The sequence below is a fragment of the Pimephales promelas genome, chromosome 3, assembly GCF_988280905.1.
Source record: "Pimephales promelas chromosome 3, fPimPro1.hap1.1, whole genome shotgun sequence".
NCBI lineage: Eukaryota > Metazoa > Chordata > Actinopteri > Cypriniformes > Leuciscidae > Pimephales > Pimephales promelas.
Genome location: NC_142771.1, coordinates 20,372,430 through 20,395,359, shown reverse-complemented (window position 1 = coordinate 20,395,359; position 22,930 = coordinate 20,372,430). Strand labels below are relative to the sequence as shown.

Below are 22,930 nucleotides of genomic sequence, written 5' to 3'. Positions count from 1 at the left end.
TGAAGTCAACAGCATTTTTTTTACAGTGCAGGTGCAACTGAGAGATAAGGAAATGTAAGTTTTATTTAACAATACAGGCATGAAACCGGCCCAGAAAAATATATACTATATGTAGAGAAAGAATAAATCAATATTTTTTTCCCCAAAACTTTCTGACGATGAAAAAAGAGGATCAGCAACAAAAATAAATGTATACTGTTCTGCACATGCTTTTATAAACATTCTGCGTGCAAGAGACAAACAATTCAAGTAGTTTTTGGTAAAATTATACAATTATAACTAAATAAAATAAGTTGGAAACCAAACAATTCTGGTTACTATTGACTTCTATTGTATGACAACAAAAAAGGCATCTTCTCAAATGATCTTTTATGTTCCACAAAATAAAAAGTCATACAGGTCTGCAACAACATGAGGGTGAGTAAATGATGACAAAATTTTGTGGTGAACTGTCCCTTTAGCAGAAAATGCCAGGGAAATAAAATCGTATTATATCATGCAAATAGGTACATTTTAATGGTTTTCAAACTGAAAGAGATTTAAAGTGAGGCTTTGAAAATGATTCTGGCTCTTCGTAATCTACAGTATGACTCAGTCCTAGGGGACACTGTCTTATGCAAAACCTACTTGGTAAAACTGCCAATGTAAAATCAAGCCATATTAAGTAAGACAAACCCAACCAGTGGAAACAGATTTTAGCTAAATACAATTAACCATGACTCATACTGACCTTTAAGTCCTACTTTAATCTAAAAAGTGGCAATTTTGAAACAATAGGCACAGTTGTGCACATTATCGTGCTTATCTAGCATAACCCACCTACACTGCTCCCACAATGCATTGCATTTGGCTTAAAATGAGGGCATTATCCATGCAAGAGACAAAGAGCATGTTAGACGACTCTTCTTAATATGTCCATCACTCCTGCTCAGTGATGGCTTAATCAATGTGTCGTTCCTCAGCAGTTCCTGGCTTCACCTGTTTCCCTCCAGTGGATGAAACGATGGGCTCAAGTGTGTGAACAGGACTTGATCCCACCAGATCATTCTGTCTCAGGCCTGTAGGGAAATGTAGCAAGCTGGAACTACAAATCCCGGAATGCAAATGCGAACTGACTGCTAAGAGAGGCTCTGATGGGCCGGTTGGTGTAACGGATAAATGGATGGGTATGGGTGCCCTGGAGTGCAGGTCAGGTGTCATCTGTATGTTTAAAGACGGATGCGACTGACTCTGGATGTTATGGGTGATCAGAGACGATGTGTTGCCCGGACCCCCACTCTGAACCTGAGGGACCAATCCACTGGACGCCAAGCCTAAGAGTGACCCGCCAGTGCGGGGAACGTGGTGTCCTGGATAAGGAGAGTTTGGTGTGGTCTTAGAAGTCTGATATGGGTTTAGCTGACTCTCTACACCCAAGGTAGCAACCCTTTCCTGGTCAGGGCAGCATGGAAAATAGGCTGAGTGAGAGCTGGGGGCTTGATTGAGGAGCTCAATGTCCCCTTCCTGCCCCAGGATGGAGCCTCTTTCCTGTGCATGGCTGACGCTGCAAATGCACGTGTGCCTGGATCCTAAAGAATCTCTACAAGAGGGATCCGGCTGCAGGCAAGGACTGGTCGGCATGTTAAAGCCCAGCCTAGACGGCCAGTCGGCGGTAGAGGAAGCCACGTTGGTGCAGTTGGGTGATGTATGACAGTTGAAAGAGCTGAAGGGAGTAAAAGAGGAGCTGAAGTGCGGTGGGGTCACGTGTGAATGCAGGAATTGCATCATTTCGTGGAGCTCCTTGGTCAGTGAGGACACTTCCTGGTTCAGGTGGTTCATCTGGAACAAATTCAAATGTTAATGCCAGAATATTAATGAATAACAAATACTGGTGACAAATGTCATAAATAAGAAAACCTATTTTATTTCTGTTGATTTGCAGTAGGTGTTTTCTGATACCTCTGTATTGAGTTGACGGAGACTCTGTCTGACTTCCTCTGTCTCAAGGAGAAGGTTTGCGCTGACCTGAAACGGATCTAAAAGGGCCAAAACAAGTAAGAAACTGACAGATTTATGTGTAGAATTATTATATTATCAGATAAATCAGTCTCACTGGGATCTCAGGGGTTTTCTCCAGATTAATGCGACCTAAATTAACTGAATATGCAGCAGCTTTTCTCAATAGGTATTTTTTTTAATTTACAATGGAAATGTACTAATAATAATTATTCTGCATTTGGATAATTAGAGTCAGTGAAGGAAGGAGCACAATTACTGGTGGCTTAAATGTGCATGATCAGTGTGTTTACAGTATATGTACAACAAAATGAAAATAACATGCGCACACTGAATAAGCTACCAGAATGGGAGTAAAGGTCCTCCCAAAGTGACAAAGTGCAAAAGTGACATTTTTAACATTTATACAATAACAGGTTCGTACTTGACCTTACAGATTGTCAGGTCATTAAAAGTAATAGGCGTAAGATGCATGTAATTGCCCTCCATAACTGCATAGTAGACAGAAGACATGCAAACGGTGTGTTGACATAATGGGTTAGAGTAAAAAAAGTTTGAGAACCTTCTAAACCATATGATCCTAACTATTATGCACTATTCTAATATTAAGGGAGAGTCCACCTCACCTTTGACCTCTGTGTTAGGAGATGGCTCACTGTGCTCAACATTGAAGTGAAAAGCATGTTCGTTATCCTCAATCCCATCAACAACCCTACAGGACAGACAAGAGGACATTAGTACATCAAAAATCAATATTATCTGCAGTCAATATCATTATATGAGTGTTTTCCTCTAGAGGTAGTGCCACTGCAAATATAATTAAAGCAAAGAATACAAATAATAAAAATAATGAAATAATGAAAAAGCAATAATGAATTCTGGTTTCTGCTTACCGCGGGCTCAGGTCCAGAGGGCTGACGCAGTTCAGGGTGGGAATGAGCAGTTTGGCTGGTTTGTGGCAGAAGCTGTTGTTTATTCTTGGGACGGGAACTGCACCTGGAGACAGATCCTCATGAAGTGGCATCTGAGGAGCAGGGCTTTGTACCCGGGAGCTTTTAATGGGCGATCTGCAGAGACGGAGCAAGCTAAGGTGCCGAAACTCCTCCCCTATCATGGCACTCAGATTAGTCTGAGATGAAGGACCACTCAAGCTGGACAGCAGGGGCTTCCTGCTCTGGTTCTGTCCAGCATCCTCCTTTTGCTCTTCCTCCACAATAAAGGGTAGCTTGGAATCGTCATAGTGTTCCTAGAAGGGATAGAAAGGGATAAAAACAAAGGTGATTTAGAGGCCACTGGTTGATTGTTGTTATTTTTTTTAATGTATTACCAATGGAAATAATCACAGCTTTATGAATTGTTTTTAGTCAATTACAGAGCCCAGGAAATGCATGAGTGTTTGAGTGTGAGAAATAAATACTGCCGCTTGAACACTGCACTAGAAAAAGGATTCTTATAGCAAGTAAACAATGCTAAAATATATCCAACATTTTACTTGATTAATATTATTTTTTGGAGCTCATATAAAACATACCATCCAGGTAAGTTGAATTAATACATTTTAGCCTACACTGATAAAAGAGGTTCTGTGACCCATTTTGGCCTCTTGCACATGCGGGTGCATATAATTACAGCATGCTGACACTTTCTTTTTACACTTTTGGGGGCAGATTTACAAAACAGGGCAAATCAGCGTGAGATCGCAATTCCATACAGCACAGATGGGAGTGGAAAGTTCTGCGCGTGATCTACTGATGACGTGCAAATTAATGAACACAGACACAATCAGATCATTTCACTCTAAAAAATGCTGGGTTGTTTTAACCCAACTTTGGGTCAAATATGGACTAACCCAGCTGTTGGGTTAAATTTTTACATTACATTTTTAACCCAACATTTTGGGTTTGTCCATATTTGACCCAAAATTGGGTTAAAACAACCCAGCATTTTTTAGAGTGTTCCATTAAGACAAAAGCAATCTACCAGGAAGCATTTGGTTTAAGACAGGTTTTTTTGGGGCGGCAAATAATGGCACAAACACCAGTGCATTGACGAGCGCAAACCTTAGTAAATCACATTTAAATACTCTCCTACGCCAAATACTCCAAAAGAGGGTTTGTGTTGGCGCAAGCTGTTACACTCTAAAAAATGCTGGGTTGTTTTAACCCAATTTTGGGTCAAATATGGACAAACCTGAAATGTTGGGTTAAAAATGTAATGTAAAAATTTAACCCAACGGCTGGGTTAGTCCATATTTGACCCAAAGTTGGGTTAAAATAACCCAGCATTTTTTAGAGTGTAGTAAACCTGGCCCTTGTTCTTGATTTGGTTGCCATGTTTAGAAATAAAAAAGTATTAAAGGAATGTCTTATGATTTAAGGATGAGTTTATTCCTCTATTAAAATTATTATCCTTTTTTTTTAAATAAAACAAACAAAACAAAAATGTGTTTGTCTTATTGGTGTTCATGTGTTAAATATGCATGTGATGTTTTCAAGAAATAATTAAAAAAATGTTTTAGAGTTTCATGACCCTTTAAGTATGTACTGTATGTATGTCAAACATTTAAAAATAAAAATAAATGAATACTTTTATTCAGTGAGGCTGAATTACATTGTTAAAAAGTCACAGTAAATACATTTATAAACGTTACAAAAGATTTCAAGCTAATCCTATTCTTTTGATTCAATGTTAAATTATACTCTTTTTAAGGTGATACAAAAATGGAAGTTCTGTCATTACAACTTGGAGTGTTTAGCATGGTAATGGGCATGACAATGTTGATATATTTGGTCTTAGTGGAACAGATATGCTACGCTGCTGTTGCGGCAGAGCGAGTGCGAGACTTGCTACTGCCAATACATACACAGACACGCTGCTGTGAGCAAGTAAGAAATGCTGCTGCTGTACAATAGCACACTGTAACGGTGGTCGCCGCCTTATCTCAAATAACTCTCTTAAAGAAAAATTCGGGCGCCAGACAAGGTAAAACCTGTCAAAATTTACATTAACCCAGGATAGCCAGAATGTAACCACCTGTTACACAATAAATTTATATATATATATATTTATAAAAAAAGGAAAAAAAAATCATTTCACAAAGAATATTTATTCACAACAAATACTAATAACAAAATAGATTCTCAGAAGTTCCTGAGTCCAAGTTCCACAAACAGATTTAAATCCGTGCAGACCATAGACGGCGCAGACAACCTCGCGCGTCACACATTTGCAGGCAAGAAACAGTTTGGTGAGTATCGAGTGTCCTCTTCAACACTAGGATCAGCGGATAAAACAGCTCTGGCTTGTCGTTAAAACAGCTCAATGTTCGTTTGTCTGAGACTGCAACGACTTTCGCGCTGCACCAGACTTTAACCACAGGAAGCAACAGATCGACAAACAGCCGTCTCTCCCCAACAATCCATCACGATTTCACTGCAAACTTCTCAATGCATAAACGGGTGACGCGCATTTTCCCAGGTACTACACACACCCTTATATTCAATTTCCTTCCTTGATTAGCGGTGATTGAGTGATTAACATACTCCACCCCTTTTGCGCAAACGTGAAAGTGAAAGTAAACAAAAAAAATAGTGACTCGTGGCACGTGGCTCTTCATTGCCACAACACATATATTACTCGTAGCAAATCTACACAGGTGGAGCTGGGGAAGTTGGAGGGTTCATGAAAGTGGGCTGCAAATGCTGACCAAGTATTTTAAGGTTGAGCAGCAAGCTCATTGGCTACTGATAAGAAGGAACCAATCAGCTGTGCCCAATAGATAATGATGTAACTGGCAGTTACTAACTGCCAGTTACTAACTGCAAGCTGATTGAGGACCTATCAGCCTGCATTATCCACAGTTTTACAGTTTTTTTTATTCGCTTTGGTACTATTTTCACAAGTAAGGTGTACATTTTCAAAACTCTTAGTGCTAATATCACAACAGATCATCAAAAGTGCACTTTTTTCAAACATTTAATCATGTTTTCAACTGTGTTAGTACAATTCACACAATCACAAAGTATCCTTTTCACAACACAAAATAAGTGTTTCATCTACATTATTGTTTCATTCACAGTAACTGCCTTTCATAAAGCTCTTACTATCAAACTTTTGATTTGCATCTCTTTTTGTTCAGTTTAATACTTTTGTCTATTATTTAATCCAACAGATCTTAATGGTTAATCAATTAATCATTTGGTAAACCTATAGATTTTCATTTCAGCAATATACAGTATATGGATTTTGAGAACTACAGAAATAAAATGTGTGTTTGTATGAATATTTAAATTACATGTAACCAGTAACCACACATGATGAATACTCGTTATAGCTATTTTTATTTTTTCACAATTTTTTTCACAGTCTGACCACAATTGGCCACTATGTACTGTAATGTGTGCACTAAATGTTATGTTTTGTTCTTCTTTAGTTACATTTCATTATAGAAAGTATACCTATATTACAATTATATCTGAAAAATAAAAACTATAATTCGCCTAAATGATTGTAAAGGATGTCTTCATTGATCCTTCAATTTGATTAGGCCTACATATATGATGGATATTTGGAAATTATAGATTATGTAAATGTTGGGTACTGTAAGTGTATTGCCTAATGTTACAGTAAAACTGTGTAATCTGTCTTTTATAGTACTGTAGCATATTCATTTCAGCACTTCTAAGGCCGATTTGAAACATGTATCTTGCATTGTTAGCTGTTGGATGAACTGATTGTTAAAAGTACTAAACTGAAATAAGATCATATTGTTGTGTTTCAGTGATTAAACCAAATGTTCTCATTGCATATTACAATAATCTTGTGTTTGAAATAATGATTATGTGGACTGAAAACATGTGCAACTGACTGAAAGCATTACATCAGGTTTTGAAAGAATGACTAGCTGCGTTACAAGTGTGATCAGTTTGGATTTTTGTACTAAGAGTTTTGAAAATGTACACCTTACTTGTGAAAATAGTACCAAAGCGAATAAAAAAAACTGTAAAACAGAACTTTCTATTTGCGAAAGTCTTTTTGTCCCTATAGTGACATACCGTATATCCAAGTGAAACAACTTCTCGACGTCTTGAACATTTTCTTATGTTCAAATTTACATAAAAAAACGAAATACTGAACTGAAAAAAAGTCCATGAAAACGGCTGCCTTTTTTAAGGTCTATGACCACTTCATATTTTACTGTGTGGGGTTTCAAGATCAAAATGATTAATGAGTCACTGTTCTGTGCATGTCATCGTGTTCTTCTTCGAGTTTGTGCGAGAGTGCTTCTGTATCCTTCCTTTGGTTTGTGTGTGTGTGTGTGTGTGTGTTTGTGTGTGTGGCTGTTCTGATCATTAAGACAGCTGGCACAGCAATGAGACGGAGGGCCAGGGCCACAAACAGATTACTAATTCACCTGATTCAGACACATCCAGATGAGCTGCTGTCTGCCAGCTGTGATGTCGCACACACACAGCGTCTGCAGTTCAGAGTGACACTGATAATTGGGGAGCTTATGTAATGTGGGCGTGGGATACAGAAATGTCAGCAGAGTCACATGTGTGCGAGCTTGAGAGTGTTAATCAAAAGGTTAAAAGGAATGATAAAAAAAAGCGTCAAGTTTATGGACAGCAAATCTGCTTGTTACTGTACCTGTGGAAGTCGAGTTGACCGAAAGAATCTGGCATGGCCCTGTTGAGATAAAAGAAAATCCAGTACCATTATGACCCAAGCTCACACTGAAAAATGCACACTTCCAACAGATGACAATATATATTACTGTTATTAGTATATATTAACATAACAGTATACTTTCTCTCATATTATATGTAATATGAGAGAAAGGAAGTCAGTAGGAAGTCAGTTAATTGTTAAAGTTATATAATGGTAGTATATAAATCTTAATACAAGTCTCAAAAATATGGGACTGCCAAATGTGGTTTCTGGCCAGACAGAAATATTCCAGATAACAAATTTAATTTGCATATCAAGATATAATAAGTAAATAAGAATTTGATATACACTGCTGTTAGTAAGATTTCTTTTCAAAGAAATTAATACTTTTATTGAGCAAGGACATGTTCTATTGAACTGTCTATTTATTAAGGAATCCTGAAAATAAATGTATCATCAGTTTCCACAAAAATAAAATCCATGATCAATGCTTGTCAACATTGATGATAATAATAATAATAAATAATGAGAGTTTCTTGAGCAGCAAATCAGCATATTAGAATGATTTCTGAATTGAACTATTTAAATATCAGTGAGATTAAAGGTCCTTCTAAACTGGTTCCAGGTTTAATTGAATGGATAACAACTGGATTAATGGTGAAGGCTGAGATAGGCTGTTTGAATGGGTCATTTGGAACATAATAAAGCTGCAGGGGAGGTAGATCCAACGGATGCCCTCTCTAACACCATGCATTCAGTACTATCTCTTTTTACTGCAGTTTTGACCTATATATATTAGGGGTGCAACGGATCAAAAAACTCACGGATCGGATCGTTTCTCGGATCAGGGTCACGGATCGGATCATTTTTCGGATCAGCAAAAAAAAAAAAAATTTCCCCCAAAATAACTGTAATAGCCTACTGACAAATTATTTAATAATAAATAGACTTAACATTATGATATTCTGTTTTATTTTAACTTCACAGGGTTCCAAACTGAAAGTTGAGGGCAGCATCAGCTCAAATGAGAACTCACAGTGAGTTCTACAAAAAAAAAAAAAAAAAAAAATTCTGGTAGCACTGGGGCTGACATTATAAATCACTAAGCTTAATAGGGTGTAGATGAAATTAACTTAGTTATTATCATTTATAATGTCTTAATATCAATTAATAAAAGTAGTGAAAATATCATCGTACTTTTTTTCATTTTAGGACAATCTTTAAAGGATAAACAAAAAATGTGTTGGTAATCACATAAAAATTAAAAAAAAATAAAACATTTATTTATGATATTATTGAAGTGCTGGGAAAAGATGTGTAGTAGGCTACTTGTAAGCATTTGACTATTTCTTACACATTATCATATATAGGCTGATTTGTGGACTGAAAGCCTTCTTTAAGTGTTTCTCCTGGTTTCCACGTCAGCTCTGTTTGATCTGATATGGTTTATAACAGAAACCTGCGCCGAATCGGAGTGTTTCTAATTGGATCTCGTGGTGTTGATGTTATTAATTCTGAGGCGAATTCAATGGATTTCTTCACTGGAGCTCATCTCCTAGTAACAGTGTTGCGTGAGCGAGATCGGCCCGCGACTGTCAAGTTCGGGGCTTTATTTTGTCAATGGATCGCTGCTGCTGCTCCGACCACGGTCCTAATCATACATGAGTGGCGTATTTTCGTTCCACTTTCATTTTGTTTGCATTCGCTGCTAGGTAACGACTAACGAGTCGATAGATCGCTGATTGCTCAGACGCACATCAGGTTGTGATATTTGTCTCCGTCTCCCTCCCACATATGTTTACGCGCGCTATTCTTGTCACGGATTCATTGACGCGCCGCTTTACCATGCGTTTAACGTGTGGCAAATTCACTGGTCGCACATGTGCGACTGGATGTAAAATTCAGTCGCACACTCTCAAATTTTGGTCGCAGTCTGGTTTGGAGCCCTGAAATGACGCGGGGCGTTCAAGCTTCTCCGTTCCTCCGCTCGCTATGACGAAGCTGTGCGTTGACTGAACAACATGCGCACGTTTTTTTTTTTTTTTTTTTTTTTTTTTTCATAATCAATCCGCGGATCACGTGTGTGCCGAACCGAAGACATTGATCCGAACGGATCACGGATCAGTGATGATCCGGTTGCACCACTAATATATATATATATATATATATATGTATTGATATTTTAAAAGCTTGTATATGTATATAGTGATAGGCGTCGTATTCCTATAGGTAGATGTGGATCAGCTGAGAGTCAGCTGATGCGAACTTGACTAATGTGACCTGCCAGAACTGACGCAACGCTTGATGATTAAAATGTTGTGAAACGAAAGAAACTTCTGAGGGATACAAAAGACTAGCAGAGCTATGAAGGAAGTCAGGTGAATAGGACAACTACATGGTTTAATTGTCATTAAAATAAATTTAATGGACACTAAATAATTTGACTCTCGAAAACAGTGATTGGCCAATTCCAGCTGTAATTTGCATACTGTATATAAATTATTTAAATTAATAAATAATTATCATTATTATACAGTATATCTAATTGCATCATGATCCTGGTATTTTTCCTCTCTCGCCTTCTGCCCCTGCAGACACACACACACACACACTCACACACAGACTCATACACACACGCACACACACTTACAGTACATGCACTCTTTCATACTCAGCTGTTCCTCATCTCCCTCTGCAATCAGTACCTTCTTTTCCATACCCGTCCTCTCTTTCTGTCTCATTAGCATCTCTACTTCTAGTTCCCTTCTCTCCTTTGTCTCTATCTTTGTCTCTGCCTGGGCTTCATTGCCAATTTGTCTAGTCTTCGTTTGAGTGTTTGTACTAAACTTATGCTCTGCCCAGCTCTCCTGCTACTGAACACTGAGATCGGTCCCCAGTCTATGGCCGCTGCTATTCGCCTACGCTGTTCTCTTCAACGAGTCTGAATTTCCCGGTCTCCAGTCATTGCCAGCTTATGTTCATTATTATTGAGAGACTTTCTGTTTGCCAACCTATGCAGCCAATTGCCTAATTTCTATTAAAGACATTATTACCTGCTTTCGCTTTTGGGTCCTCTCTCTCAGCATTGGCAAATTGTTATTTATTTATTGTGTGTTTAAATAATTAGCACTTTACCTCTCTGAGGTTGTAGGTGAGGTTGTGGTGAATGTCCTCATTGAAGCGGCTGCCATATTCTGGGTAGAGCTCTAGAACCTCCTGCAGCGCTCGGACACTGATGTACTGCAGGTCACAGTAGGTCAGGGCCTTCACATCTGCATTAGCTTTGATCACCTGATCCTTCCCAGGCAGGTCAGCACCAATCAGGTCTCCTTTACCTGTGTACCAGACAAACATGTCACTACATGCGAGTCAAGCTGTTTTTTGATTTTAAAATTGCAGAAAAATGGGTGGCAGAGCAGACTGTCCAGTACTTAAATAGTAGCTCACCCTCTTTTCACGCCATGCAGTTTGGTTTTAGGTCCAAACACTCTACTGAAACAGCCACGTGCCTTTTTATCGAGAAAATAAAATCTTTTCTTGACAAGGGGGGAGTAGTAGGGGCGGTATTCTTGGATCTCAGAAAAGCTTTTGACACAGTGAACCACTCAGTTCTACTCAATAAGCTTCCACAATTTAAATTCTCTTGTGATTCTGTTAGTTGGTTTGAATCCTACCTGCATGATCGTACACAATCTGTACGAATTAACAACTGTATTTCTGAGTCTCTGAAGCTAACTACCGGGGTTCCTCAGGGCTCAATATTAGGGCCCCTCTTATTTAGCCTTTATGTCAATGACTTGCCTAATGTCTGCTCTGAGGTGGAATGTTTAATGTATGCGGATGACACTGTTCTATTTGTTCATGGTCGCTCTAAAGACATTGTTGCAGATAAACTAACTAAAGCCATGACTCGTGTTACATCCTGGTTACAGGAGAACTGCCTGCAACTAAATATTTCAAAAACTGTTGGTATGTTCTTCAGTAAAACCAATTTAGCTTCATTTAATCCGGACATAATAGTTGCTGGAGAAAAATTACAAATTATAAATCAATACAAATATCTTGGCTTAGTAATAGATTCACATCTCTCCTTTAAAGCCCATATTAAAAAATTATGTAAAATAATTAAGTTTAATCTAGCAAATTTCCGCTCAATTCGAAATGATATGTCAACCGAAGCTGCACAAATTTATTTACATTCTATGATTTTCAGTCACCTCAACTACTGTTTAATAAGTTGGTCTCAAGCAAGTCAGAGTGCAAAAAGACCTTTGGAAACATTATATAAACAAGCCATTAAAATCATGGACAAAAAACCAAGGCACTATCATCACTGTGCAATTTTAAAAAAACACAGACTTTTAAACTGGGACAGTATTCATAAGTTTTTTGATTTGAGTCTTATATACAAAGTGACACATGATTTGGCCCCAGCGCCTCTGGCTGAGTTCATCACCCAAAGAAACAGCTCTGAGCGCATCACTCGAGGCTCTGCCAGAGGGGACTGTGTCGTCCCTCTGCGCAGGAGCGCTTTTAGTCGCTCGGCCTGGTCAGTGAGGGGCGCTGCTGAATGGAACTCTATACCTGAGGAGGTTAGACAGCTCAAAACTTACAAGGCTTTTACAAAAAACTTGAAAATTTGGCTTATTAACAATTATGTCTGCCAACATTAAAAGCCGAACCAAGAGCTGTATTATATATTTAATATATAGTCTTTTTGTAAATGTGTTTTTGTGTATTTTATTATTGTAATAGGCATAGTGTACCCTATGTTATCTTATAGTGTTATTTAGATATTTTTTAGTCAATTTGCTTTAGACCTATAAATGTATTTTCTTGTTTGTATTGTAATGTTTTTTTTTACATCTTGGCCAGGGGACTACAGATGAAAAATAGCCTTTTGGCTAATTCTGGCTTTTTTAACCATGTTTGTTCATGCGTTTTGTGAAATTGCACTGTCCCCTTTTAAATAAACCAATAAATCAAATCAAATCAAATTTAATTGTGCTAAGATACACAGACCACATGCAGAACTGAGCTTATCAGTTTAATTCATTATCTATCACTCTATCAGTTTGACTCCCAGATGTCTACTCATTTGGTTTGAGTTGAAAACAGCTCCATCAAACAGCTGCACTAACATTTAATAGTTGATTTGTCTAGATAAAGACATAAATATGTAAGTTGGGAAGCTAGTTGGATTTGGATTTGTATTTCAAGATGGGGGGGGGGGGGGGTGACAAGACCCTTTAAAGGTGCAGTGAGCAAGAGATTTGAACAAAACAGAGATGGCTAAAAGACATTGCAAAAGAGAAAAGCTTAAAGGAATATCACTGGAAAAAGAAGGGTTATGATCACACACAAGCTTTAGGACCCGCCCCGCCATAGTATTAGAAAAGATTTACAGCGCTGGACAGACCTAAGTGGGAAGGCCTGAAATTAGACACAGAGGTTGCGTTGTTTCCGCTCCATTCGTGAGTAACGTTGAGAGTTTGTGAGATTGTGGTTAGGTCTCAGCAGCAGGAGGGTACTAAACCAGGTACTACATTAGCCATGTTGGCATTATCATGCAATCTACCAGCGTCAGTTGCGTCACTTCAAATGCCATTCACAAATCCTCTCCTGTGGCCTCACTAGATAGAATCGTATGCACACTTCACAATCTCGCTGGAAGAAGTGGGTCATTCGGGTACTTTTACCAACTGTTTTATAAGTAGTGTGAATTCGGACTACTCTTGTCCCATACTGTTTTCGCCAACTATTTAGTAGAGAAGTATGTGACTTTGAATGCAGCCCTCCTCTCTTATATTGCGTGTTTGTGCATTTTGAGGGCGGAGCAATGAAAGGAGGAGTGTGTTTGGTCAAGCTGATTTCAAATATCAACAGTTTCTCAAATTACACTTACTGAACCTTTAGGACAAGTTGCTTCACTTGGTGACTATTTCGGTAACACCTTTGGACAGCTTTTTTCTATGTAGATATTTTTCTATACCTCTCTGGAACGTACCTAGTATGGCAAGCACCATGCCGTCCTTGAGGACCTCTAAAGACCCAGAGCAGACGAAGTGTTGCGCATGCAGGGCGTCTCCATGGCGAATCAGGTACTCTCCAGGTGCACAGAAGGAGGTCTTAATGTGCAAGGATAGTGAACGCAGGCACCCTCTACTGGCAGAGGAGAAGAGAGGCAGCTGCAGAATGTCTTTGTTCAGATGCATGGCGATGTCTGCCCGCAACTCGTCTGGGAAGTCATGTAAAAGCTAATGGACAAGTAGACAGATGGATATTACCCACAGTACATTGAGGAGATTTAAGGATCATGTTTAGAGTTGTAAAAAAAAAGAGGCTATTTTACTCTAACACTGTCCAATGTGATTATTATGCGATAGTAATGTTGTTTTCGTAAAATATTCGATGAGGTCATCCCTTTTCTTAGAGATCAGAATCTCTCTTTCAGTATGATCTCAAACAGATGCAATACCAGGCATCTACAGTAGCTGCTGTTTTTCACAGCCTGACAGATGAGAGTGTAAATGAGCTGGGCCACACTTGTCAGTTGTTGTTTTTCTTCCTACAGATACACATCACTGAGGAGTAACTAACTACAGTAATAATGCAACTAACTAAACTTCATTTTTAGAAATATGGCTGTAGCTCAGCTGCTTTAATAGTAGTGTAGCTTTTATAGCAACATGTAACTTTTGCCTAATACTGTTTTGTGCACAAAGCTTTACAGCTGAGCAAGCTGAAGAAATAATTAAATACACACTTCTAAACAAATCTCTCTATAAAAGTCAGATTGATTTTTAGTCTCTAATTCAGAACAAAAGAGCAATTCACTGATTCTTTTAAACCCTTGCAAGAGATTTTCCATACAATTTTCACTTAAAAAAATAATTTACTTAATTTTTATCATCTACCAACTGAAAAATAGAAATTGGATTGTTTTTCTATTTTTACCAGTTGCATTTACAGTAATTTATATTCATCTCATTGTAGTTATTTAAAAAAAATAATAATAATTGACCACATAAGGACTGCTCTGATTACAAAAAATATACATCATTGAATGTCTTTATGTGCAATCGTTATATACACAACTTTTCATAACACGTTTTAATGTTTTTGAAATAAGTCTCGGTAACACTTTATTTTACGACCCGCAAACAACTGGGTAAGTACACAGAAATTACGGTGTACGTTTCTGTAATTATAGTGTACTTCCGTGTAAGTATAAGGGAATAATATGCTAAGTTTGGGGTAATAAAGGGGTAACAAGCAGATATACAACCTGCAAATAACTTCGTAAGTACAGTGAAATTACGATGTACGTTTCTGTAAATATAGTGTACTTCCGTGTAGGTATAAGGGAACAATATGTAAGTTTGGGGTAAAAAGGGGGTAACAAGCACCACTTTAATTTACAGCCCGCAATGGTTACACTTACCCTGTAAATACACAGAACAAGGGGGTAACAAACGCTACTTACTTTGTATTTACTTTGTAGCAATACGAAACGACACTATTTGCACTGTAATTACAGAGAACGGTACTGTAATCAAGAAAATAAAACAACAACAAAAAAAGTTTTAATTACAGAGTATATTTGCCCTGACGTTTAAGTGTCATTGCAATTCAATGGGATAAGGTAAGTACTAATTATCACAAGGTACAGTTTAAATTAAAATCATAACAGAAAATAATTATTTTGATTTAGCATTAAGTAATCTAGTAAGAAAAGCCAATAAATTTGATTTTTATCATATATATATATATATATATATATATATATATATGTGTGTGTGTGTGTGTGTTTAATTTTCAACCCACAGATGTCAAAATTACCCTGTAACATTGCACAAGAACATATTTAGCCAGAAATGTGATACATTTTATTAACAACAGACGTACATTTTTTGCCTGGAATATATTAAAAGAATAGGTACCTGTTATTTTTTAACTAATTAAATAATTTGCTTGTATATCTGCTTGTTACCCCCTTATTACCCCAAACTTAACATATTGTTCCCTTATACCTACACGGAAGTACACTATAATTACAGAAACGTACATCGTAATTTCACTGTACTTACGAAGTTATTTGCAGGTTGTATATCTGCTTGTTACCCCTTTATTACCCCAAACTTAACATATTGTTCCCTTATACTTACACGGAAGTACACTATAATTACAGAAACGTACACCGTAATTTCTGTGTACTTACCCAGTTGTTTGCGGGTCGTAAAATAAAGTGTTACCTAAGTCTCATATGCTTTGGTGCTCAAAAATATTTCTTATTATTATCAATGAGGAAAACAGTTATGCTGCTTAATATTTTTGTGGAAACTGTGCTATGTTTTTTTCAGGATTCTGATGAATGGAATTGAATGAAAAGATAATTCATTTAAAATCTTTTGTCTTTACTTAAATTCTTTACTTCACCATCTATCTATCTATCTATCCATCCATCCATCCATCCATCCATCCATCCAGTAACAAGCTACTAATTTAAAGTAGCTTCTCATACACTGCACCTGCAGGCTTCCTTTAGATATTGATCTTTTCATTGTGGCCTAATCAATTTTCCGTTCTTATTGCTTTAACAATGACAGTTTTCAGCATTAGTGTAATTCTCGGAAAGCTATAATTAGTCCATTGAAAGTAGATGTGACCCAGATCTTTGCTCATGAATTGTCCTCTATCTGATGATGCTAGTATATCATCAAACTCTGATGGGGGCTTTTACACTCTTAGAAAAAAAAAGTTAATTGGGGTTCTATATTTAACCCTTTATTTTGTTCTACAATTTACTCCATAGAACACTTTATTCCAAAAATATAGACTCAATCTGAGCCTCCACACAATTAAATATTGAAGATGGAGCGAGTGAATTAAACTGTCATGCTACTGCGTAAATATTTTAGTCATATGTTCCGCAGCTCTCTCTCAAGAGCCATGGTCCTGTGATGGTTTGTTGGGTCTCACCTCGTTTGCGTTGATACCATTGTTGACAGACCAGGTGGTCTGGAAGTACTCCAGCATCCGCTGTTTCAGCTGCTGAGGCAGGCGATGCACACGGATAAAGTCCTTCAGATCCTTCATGCGCGTGTGGTAGAGCGAGCGACGAGAGTACATGCGCTGGATGATGGCTGTCACATTACCAAACACCACCGCATGCATCAGGGCTGTGACAAGATTAAGAGAGTCTGAATCATCTCATATCTGAACAATATGTTCTGCATCTTAAATTAGACACCATATTTTTCTGAAATGAAACACTTGCTTATTTTCTTTTTTTAAAAAGAGGCTTGTTTGACCTACAAACAAGTTAATTATACATTTGGCCTGAAATGTACTGGTGAACACACCCCCGATAAGCATGGTGCAGATGGAGAAGATCTTCTCAGCGTCTGTGTTGGCACAGACGTTTCCGAACCCGACGCTAGTCAGACTGCTCAACGTGAAGTAGAGCGAAGCGATGTAGGCGCTGCGCAAAGATGGGCCACCAACTGTACCATTCGTGTAAGGAGTCTCCAGACGCTTACCCAACTCCTGTAGCCAACCTACAGATGACACGAACAGAGGAAAAGAAGAACAAATAAGGGATTGAAACTTTAACTCCATATTGACTTGAAAATCCAGTGATCTAAAAAAGAAGCTAATAGTTGATTTACACTAGCTACCATTCAAAAGTTTCGGATCAGTATTTTTTTAAAATAAACATTTATTCATAATTGACTCCTTAAATTGTAGAAGCTTGTAGTAGAAGCTTTTATAATGTTACAGAACATTTCCATTTCAAATAAATACTGTCCTTTTGAATTGTATATTTATATAAAAAAAATAATTCTGTGAAAAAAAATATTTTCCACAAAAATATTACTGTTTGAGTAATGATGCTGAGAATTCAGCTTTGACACCACATGAATAAATTACACTTTACTATATATATATATATTCAAATAGAGAACAGATCTTTTTAAATTGTCATAATAATTGTGCAATATTACTTTTTATTACTTATTACTACTTATTGTACAATATTAGTTTTTTCTGTATTTTTGATATGGTTTAGAACATAAGACTCAACCTAACACTTTCAAAAACATAAAAAGTCTTGCTGACCCAGAATTGTTGAATGGTACAGTTAGTACACAGAGAAAACATACAGTCCCTCACCGATGTCCCAGGTCAGGGGGTCGTTGCTGGCAAGCTCTTTGCGTCCAATAACGTACCAAACACATGCCAACCAATGTGCCAGCAGGGCAAACACAGACATTAATAGTGTCAGGACCACAGCACTGTATTGAGAATAACCATCCAGCTTCTGCAGCAAGCGCAGGAGACGCAGCAAACGCACTGTCTTCAACAAGTGCACAAGGGAAGTCTATAAAACAAACACACGTATTAAGAGCAGCATTCCACTATAATATATTTATTAAAAATATCCATCAATAAATAGAAGAGATATGCCAGCCAGTCACAATTAAATTTGTATCAATACATCTTTTAAGGTTTAAGATGTGAAAATATATTATTTAAATGTGAAAAGTATTTATATAATTTTGTATATTTTTTTGTTGGTGCATTGTATATGTGCATGCAACAATGTATTTTTTTTTTTATATGTATTTTTACCACCGAGATGTTGAATAAATAGAGCAGGTCAAAGGGCAGAGCAGCGATGAGGTCCAGGATGAACCAGGTAGTACAGTAGTGCAAACAGATCGAGCGGGCATCATAAACCACTTGACCCGCAGGCCCAACGTAGGTGGTTCGGAAATTCAGAATGATATCTAGGGGGGGGGGGGGGGGGATAAGCCATCTTTAGAAATATGATTTGTTAACAGCATTCAAAAATCAAACAATATTACTCACCAGAGCACTCACAATTTTATAAACAGTGCCAAATATTGACAGTGGATGCATAAATATTAAAACATGCTAATTGGAGTGATGAAGCCTTGTACATGCTGGACTAAATAAATGTTCATGGCTCCTGTGCAGATTCTCATTACATAGAACATTTAGTGCCATCAACCAATTATTTTACAACATCTGCGTACATGAGATTGAATAAATTACTGCTGACTTCAGGTCAGAGTGGGGCTTCTGTATTACTATCATCATTGTTTTTACATAAAAAGAGATTTTATGTTTTGTGTAAAAAGCAGATTGTATTGAGAGTGGGGATTATAAAGATGGTCTCAGGTGGAAGCGATGGTGCGATTGTCACTTCGGTAACATGTTTAAGGTGAAAGCAGCTCGAGTCAGAAGTTAACACTGTTTAAAAATGGAACAGAGGTGGAAATTAACCCCAAGCAAGAACAGATACACGTAGGACACAATTTCCCACAAAATCAACAACGGTGACACATACCGAGGATGAAGAGCATCTCCACAGCTATGTCGCTGACGATGGTGGTTCTGGAGGCCGAGTCACAGTCCGGGTTGTCTTGTTCGCTATCATCGGGGGTGGAGAAGCAGACGTTGTAGGGGACGGTGACAGCTACATAAAAGGTTGCAAGAAGGATCAACCAATCCCACAATGCTTTGCACAAGCTGTAATGAAGCAAAATGAAGCGGGATTTCTGCACAGACGCCACCTTGTATTCCGGAAGAGTTGGCTGTGAAAAGACATGCTGTGGAAAGAACATGGGTAACACTTTATTTTTACATGGTCATTTTTATATTTGTTACATGCAGTTACTATAGCAATAATAACTATAAATTAAACCAAATCAACCCAAATATTGCTTAATATTGCTCAGTACTTAAATGTATAATTACAGTGCAACAAAAATAAATTAAAAATAAAGTGTAACCAGAACATAAAAAGAAACAATTTTTTATTTCTACACTCACAAAATGCCTCTGTAACTAGTTGGAGTGCCCTTGAGAGCCACCAGAGGGCAGTCCACATTAGACTATTGTCATTCCCTCAAAAACTACATCTCCCATAATTCTCTGCCTGGACTCATCAGCACTCATTGTTTTCACCTGTGTCTCATCTTGTTTGCTCACCCTATATAAGGCTAAGTTTACACGGAAACGATTCTGAAGAGAAAACGCAAAAGTGGCGTTGCGTCATCACTTTTTATTCTGCGTTTAGACGAGCGTTTTGTGTGGGAAATCCGCGTGCAAATGGTGACGCAAAAGTGTGTGAAATTCAATGTAGTATGCACTTCAGGCGGCTAGGAGTGCATACTACAACAACACCAAGTCCACGCACCTGTGTACAACCTTCACTGTCAAGCAAACTTTTGCGTTTTTACCGTTTACATGGGAACGCGGCGGTGGAGCGTTTAAGATTTCCACTCTGGAGGGTGGTTTCACTTTTTTGCATTTTTAAGCCTCAAAAACGCCATCGCCATGTAAACGAAAGGCATCCGATAAAATATTTTTACGTTTTCACCCGCGAGCGTTCTCGTGTAAACAGGGCCTAAGTCTGGTTCTTTCTGCCATTCCCTGCAAAGTCTTGTTTAGTGTTTATACTGCATTTCTGAGCAATTCCTCTGTTTTCTATGTTCGTGATTCTTGACATCTGTCTGCGTGTTGGTTTTTCCATTCCTGTCTCACCCTCTGGATTTGTTTGTATGATTGGACTGATTTACTGTGCTCTGACCTCTCGCCTGTTTTCTACTTTGATTGTGGATTACCCTTTCCATAAAACTGCATTTGGATCCTCAACCTTATTGTCTCAGAGCAGTACGTCACAGCCTCCACATGTTTTTGAATTATAATAAACCCTACACATTTCAGGAAAACAATAGTTTGAGACTAGGACATAATCATTATTACTAACAGCCTCATAAGTGGAAGGGTTTTCTTTTTGTGTGCGCAAGCAAATTATTTCTCAGCAGTCGATGATTAGAGTTGATATGAATCATAAAAGCTGCATGCTATGTCTTCTCCCTAATTCAACTGTAGTTTTCTGACTTTAGTAACGGCTGATCTGATTCAAATATTCTTTAATAAATCTCTTGAGTGAATGTGGGCCACGCTGTGCCTGTATTATTGGAGTTTTTAAATTAACTGGTGACCCAGCATGCCAAAATGTTCAATGTGCATTTACCATCACCTCTTTAAAAAGCAAAATAAGAGTAGCCTAACAGAAGTTCTCGCTACATTGAGCACAAACCAGTAACCTTTTAGAGCGTTTGGTTATGATAGACAAAGGTGGGCTACCTTGCTGCTAAAGACTGAACTTAAGCTAAAGTTTTGTTCATATAGCTAAAACCATCTGAACTATTTACATTCTTTAAAGGGGACCTACAGTATTATCCCCTTTTTACAATAATAAACATCTCAGGTGTCCCCAGAATGTGTTGCAGCTCAAAATACACCACAATTATTTTTTATACCATGTTGTAAATGCCCATTCTTGAGGATTATTTGAGGCAAGTGCAGTTCACCACAGAATATTTTTTACTAGCTTAGCTTAGACGCCTGTGTGCAGAACGAATTAATGTTCATTGACTCTACACCTGCAGCATTTAGAAAAAATATTTGTAAGAAAAAAGCTTGAGACATTTTGAAAAGGTGCAGGTAAAGCTCATTATGCTCATTATGAGCAGTAACATTTAACATATGCTGTGAAATGCAGGGCAGTGTTTAGGATTGATTCAAATCATCTTCATTAGAACGAATCATTAAACAAAAGCGGCTCATCATAAGAGTATTTTGTTTCTGGAATCACACGACACTACAATGGTGGCCCTCTGTTAAATATATCTGTCACATATGATTCATTTGTTCATCGGACTACACTGGTCGTGTTGTAGCCTATGTTTTTCATACTTGCAGCCCACAAGGACATCTCAAACAAAAAGCTTTATTTCCACAAAGACCTTTATTTCCATTATTCTTTCTTTTCATTGTGTTGCATTCAGCACAGACGTCACTATCAGAAAGCACTGCACCTTCTAGTTATCATAGATCATCCGAAATGCAGGACTGTAAGTGCTGTAAAAATACAGTCACACAGCCTCTGAAATAGCAGATTTTTCTGATCAGGCAGATCAAATGAAGATAGCGTTTAATTGGATAATCAATTTTTTTCCAAAGCCTTAAAAAATAATGTAAAATCACATGAGATTTGGATTTTGGTAGATATTTCTGACATTAGCCATTTAAGACAAATTAGATTTTAACTATAATAGAACCTTAATATGGTAGAAAATGTTGAAAAGACTATAATAGTCTTTTCAACATTTTCTACCATATTAAGGTTCTATGTCCTTGCTATCACCATCCACCATTTGCAATCAAACCGAGGTCACTGTACAAAAAAAAATTGAATATGCTGTTTGGAATTATTTTCACTGTGACCAAGGTCCAACTCTATCTTCTTCTTTTTTTCCCTCAGGCATGTTGAGGCCCCAGGCATTCAGGTTTTAAATTTGTGTTTCATACAGATCATTTCATCACTGAAAGTTCAATAGATGTGATTTTGTATACAAAACTAGTTGTGTACACAAAATGTATCAAAAAGCATGAAAATCCAACACAATGTAGGTGTTTAGTGAGTTGTAAGGATTTGGGAAACCGTGTGCTCTTTTCCAAGTGTCAGGACTGATTGTCCTGTACAAAGGGCTGGTGTCTGAAATTTTTATTTATGAGAGTAAGAATCGCCAGTTGGATGCAAATATTGAATATTCTTCTAGATATCAATACAATTCCAGACATTCAATGAGTCTGATCTTTTCATTTTAACAACTATATTTCTGATTCATCTCGTTAGCTGGAAGTAAAAGTACATTTACTCTTTAAAAGTGTCAATGGGTTTGTAAGGTCAGTCAATAGCCTCTATGCACGAACCCTGCTGACGTGTGTCCGAAAGAATCTCAGTCAGCGTCTTTACTTCCGGAAGCGCGTTCTGCAGGCCAAGTGTATAGAGGCAAAACTTTAATAAAATCTGTTTTCTCCGAAACGGAGACGACGATTTTAGAAACGCTGATTCGCTAGTCGAATTTCGTACGATATGAGAGAATACTAACCCTCAAAGTTGTTGATGTAGCTCGAAATATATAATTTAAATAACTTCTCTTTTTTACTCTTGTGTGACAGCTAACTGCCTCATAGTGTTGTTAACATCATTCACATTAACCGCAGGACGTTTTTATAAACAGCAAGTGTAATTTGACACTATCTCCACCTAACGCAAAACCGGCTTCTGACCACAGACTGACGCAGCACCGGATGTAACTGGGCGTGCTGAGACAAACCCGGAAGCGATCGTGCATAGAGGCTATTACCGAACACAATG

General features: G+C 37.7%; 1 protein-coding gene across 1 annotated transcript in view; it reads right to left on the bottom strand.

Moving 5' to 3' along the window:
• The window catches only part of kcnh4a (potassium voltage-gated channel, subfamily H (eag-related), member 4a), a 31,616-nt gene continuing 8,686 nt past the window's right edge, over nt 1-22,930 (bottom strand). The window contains exons 5-16 of the mRNA XM_039687788.2: nt 19,043-19,304; nt 18,301-18,458; nt 17,842-18,049; nt 17,031-17,225; nt 16,648-16,847; nt 13,673-13,922; nt 10,801-11,000; nt 7,645-7,683; nt 2,889-3,241; nt 2,622-2,707; nt 1,939-2,015; nt 1-1,818 (exon numbers count right to left, since the gene is read on the bottom strand). Of these exons, the coding sequence (XP_039543722.2) occupies nt 940-1,818; nt 1,939-2,015; nt 2,622-2,707; nt 2,889-3,241; nt 7,645-7,683; nt 10,801-11,000; nt 13,673-13,922; nt 16,648-16,847; nt 17,031-17,225; nt 17,842-18,049; nt 18,301-18,458; nt 19,043-19,304 (2,907 nt within the window). The 3' untranslated portion in view covers nt 1-939. The remainder of the gene's footprint in view (nt 1,819-1,938; nt 2,016-2,621; nt 2,708-2,888; nt 3,242-7,644; nt 7,684-10,800; nt 11,001-13,672; nt 13,923-16,647; nt 16,848-17,030; nt 17,226-17,841; nt 18,050-18,300; nt 18,459-19,042; nt 19,305-22,930) is intronic.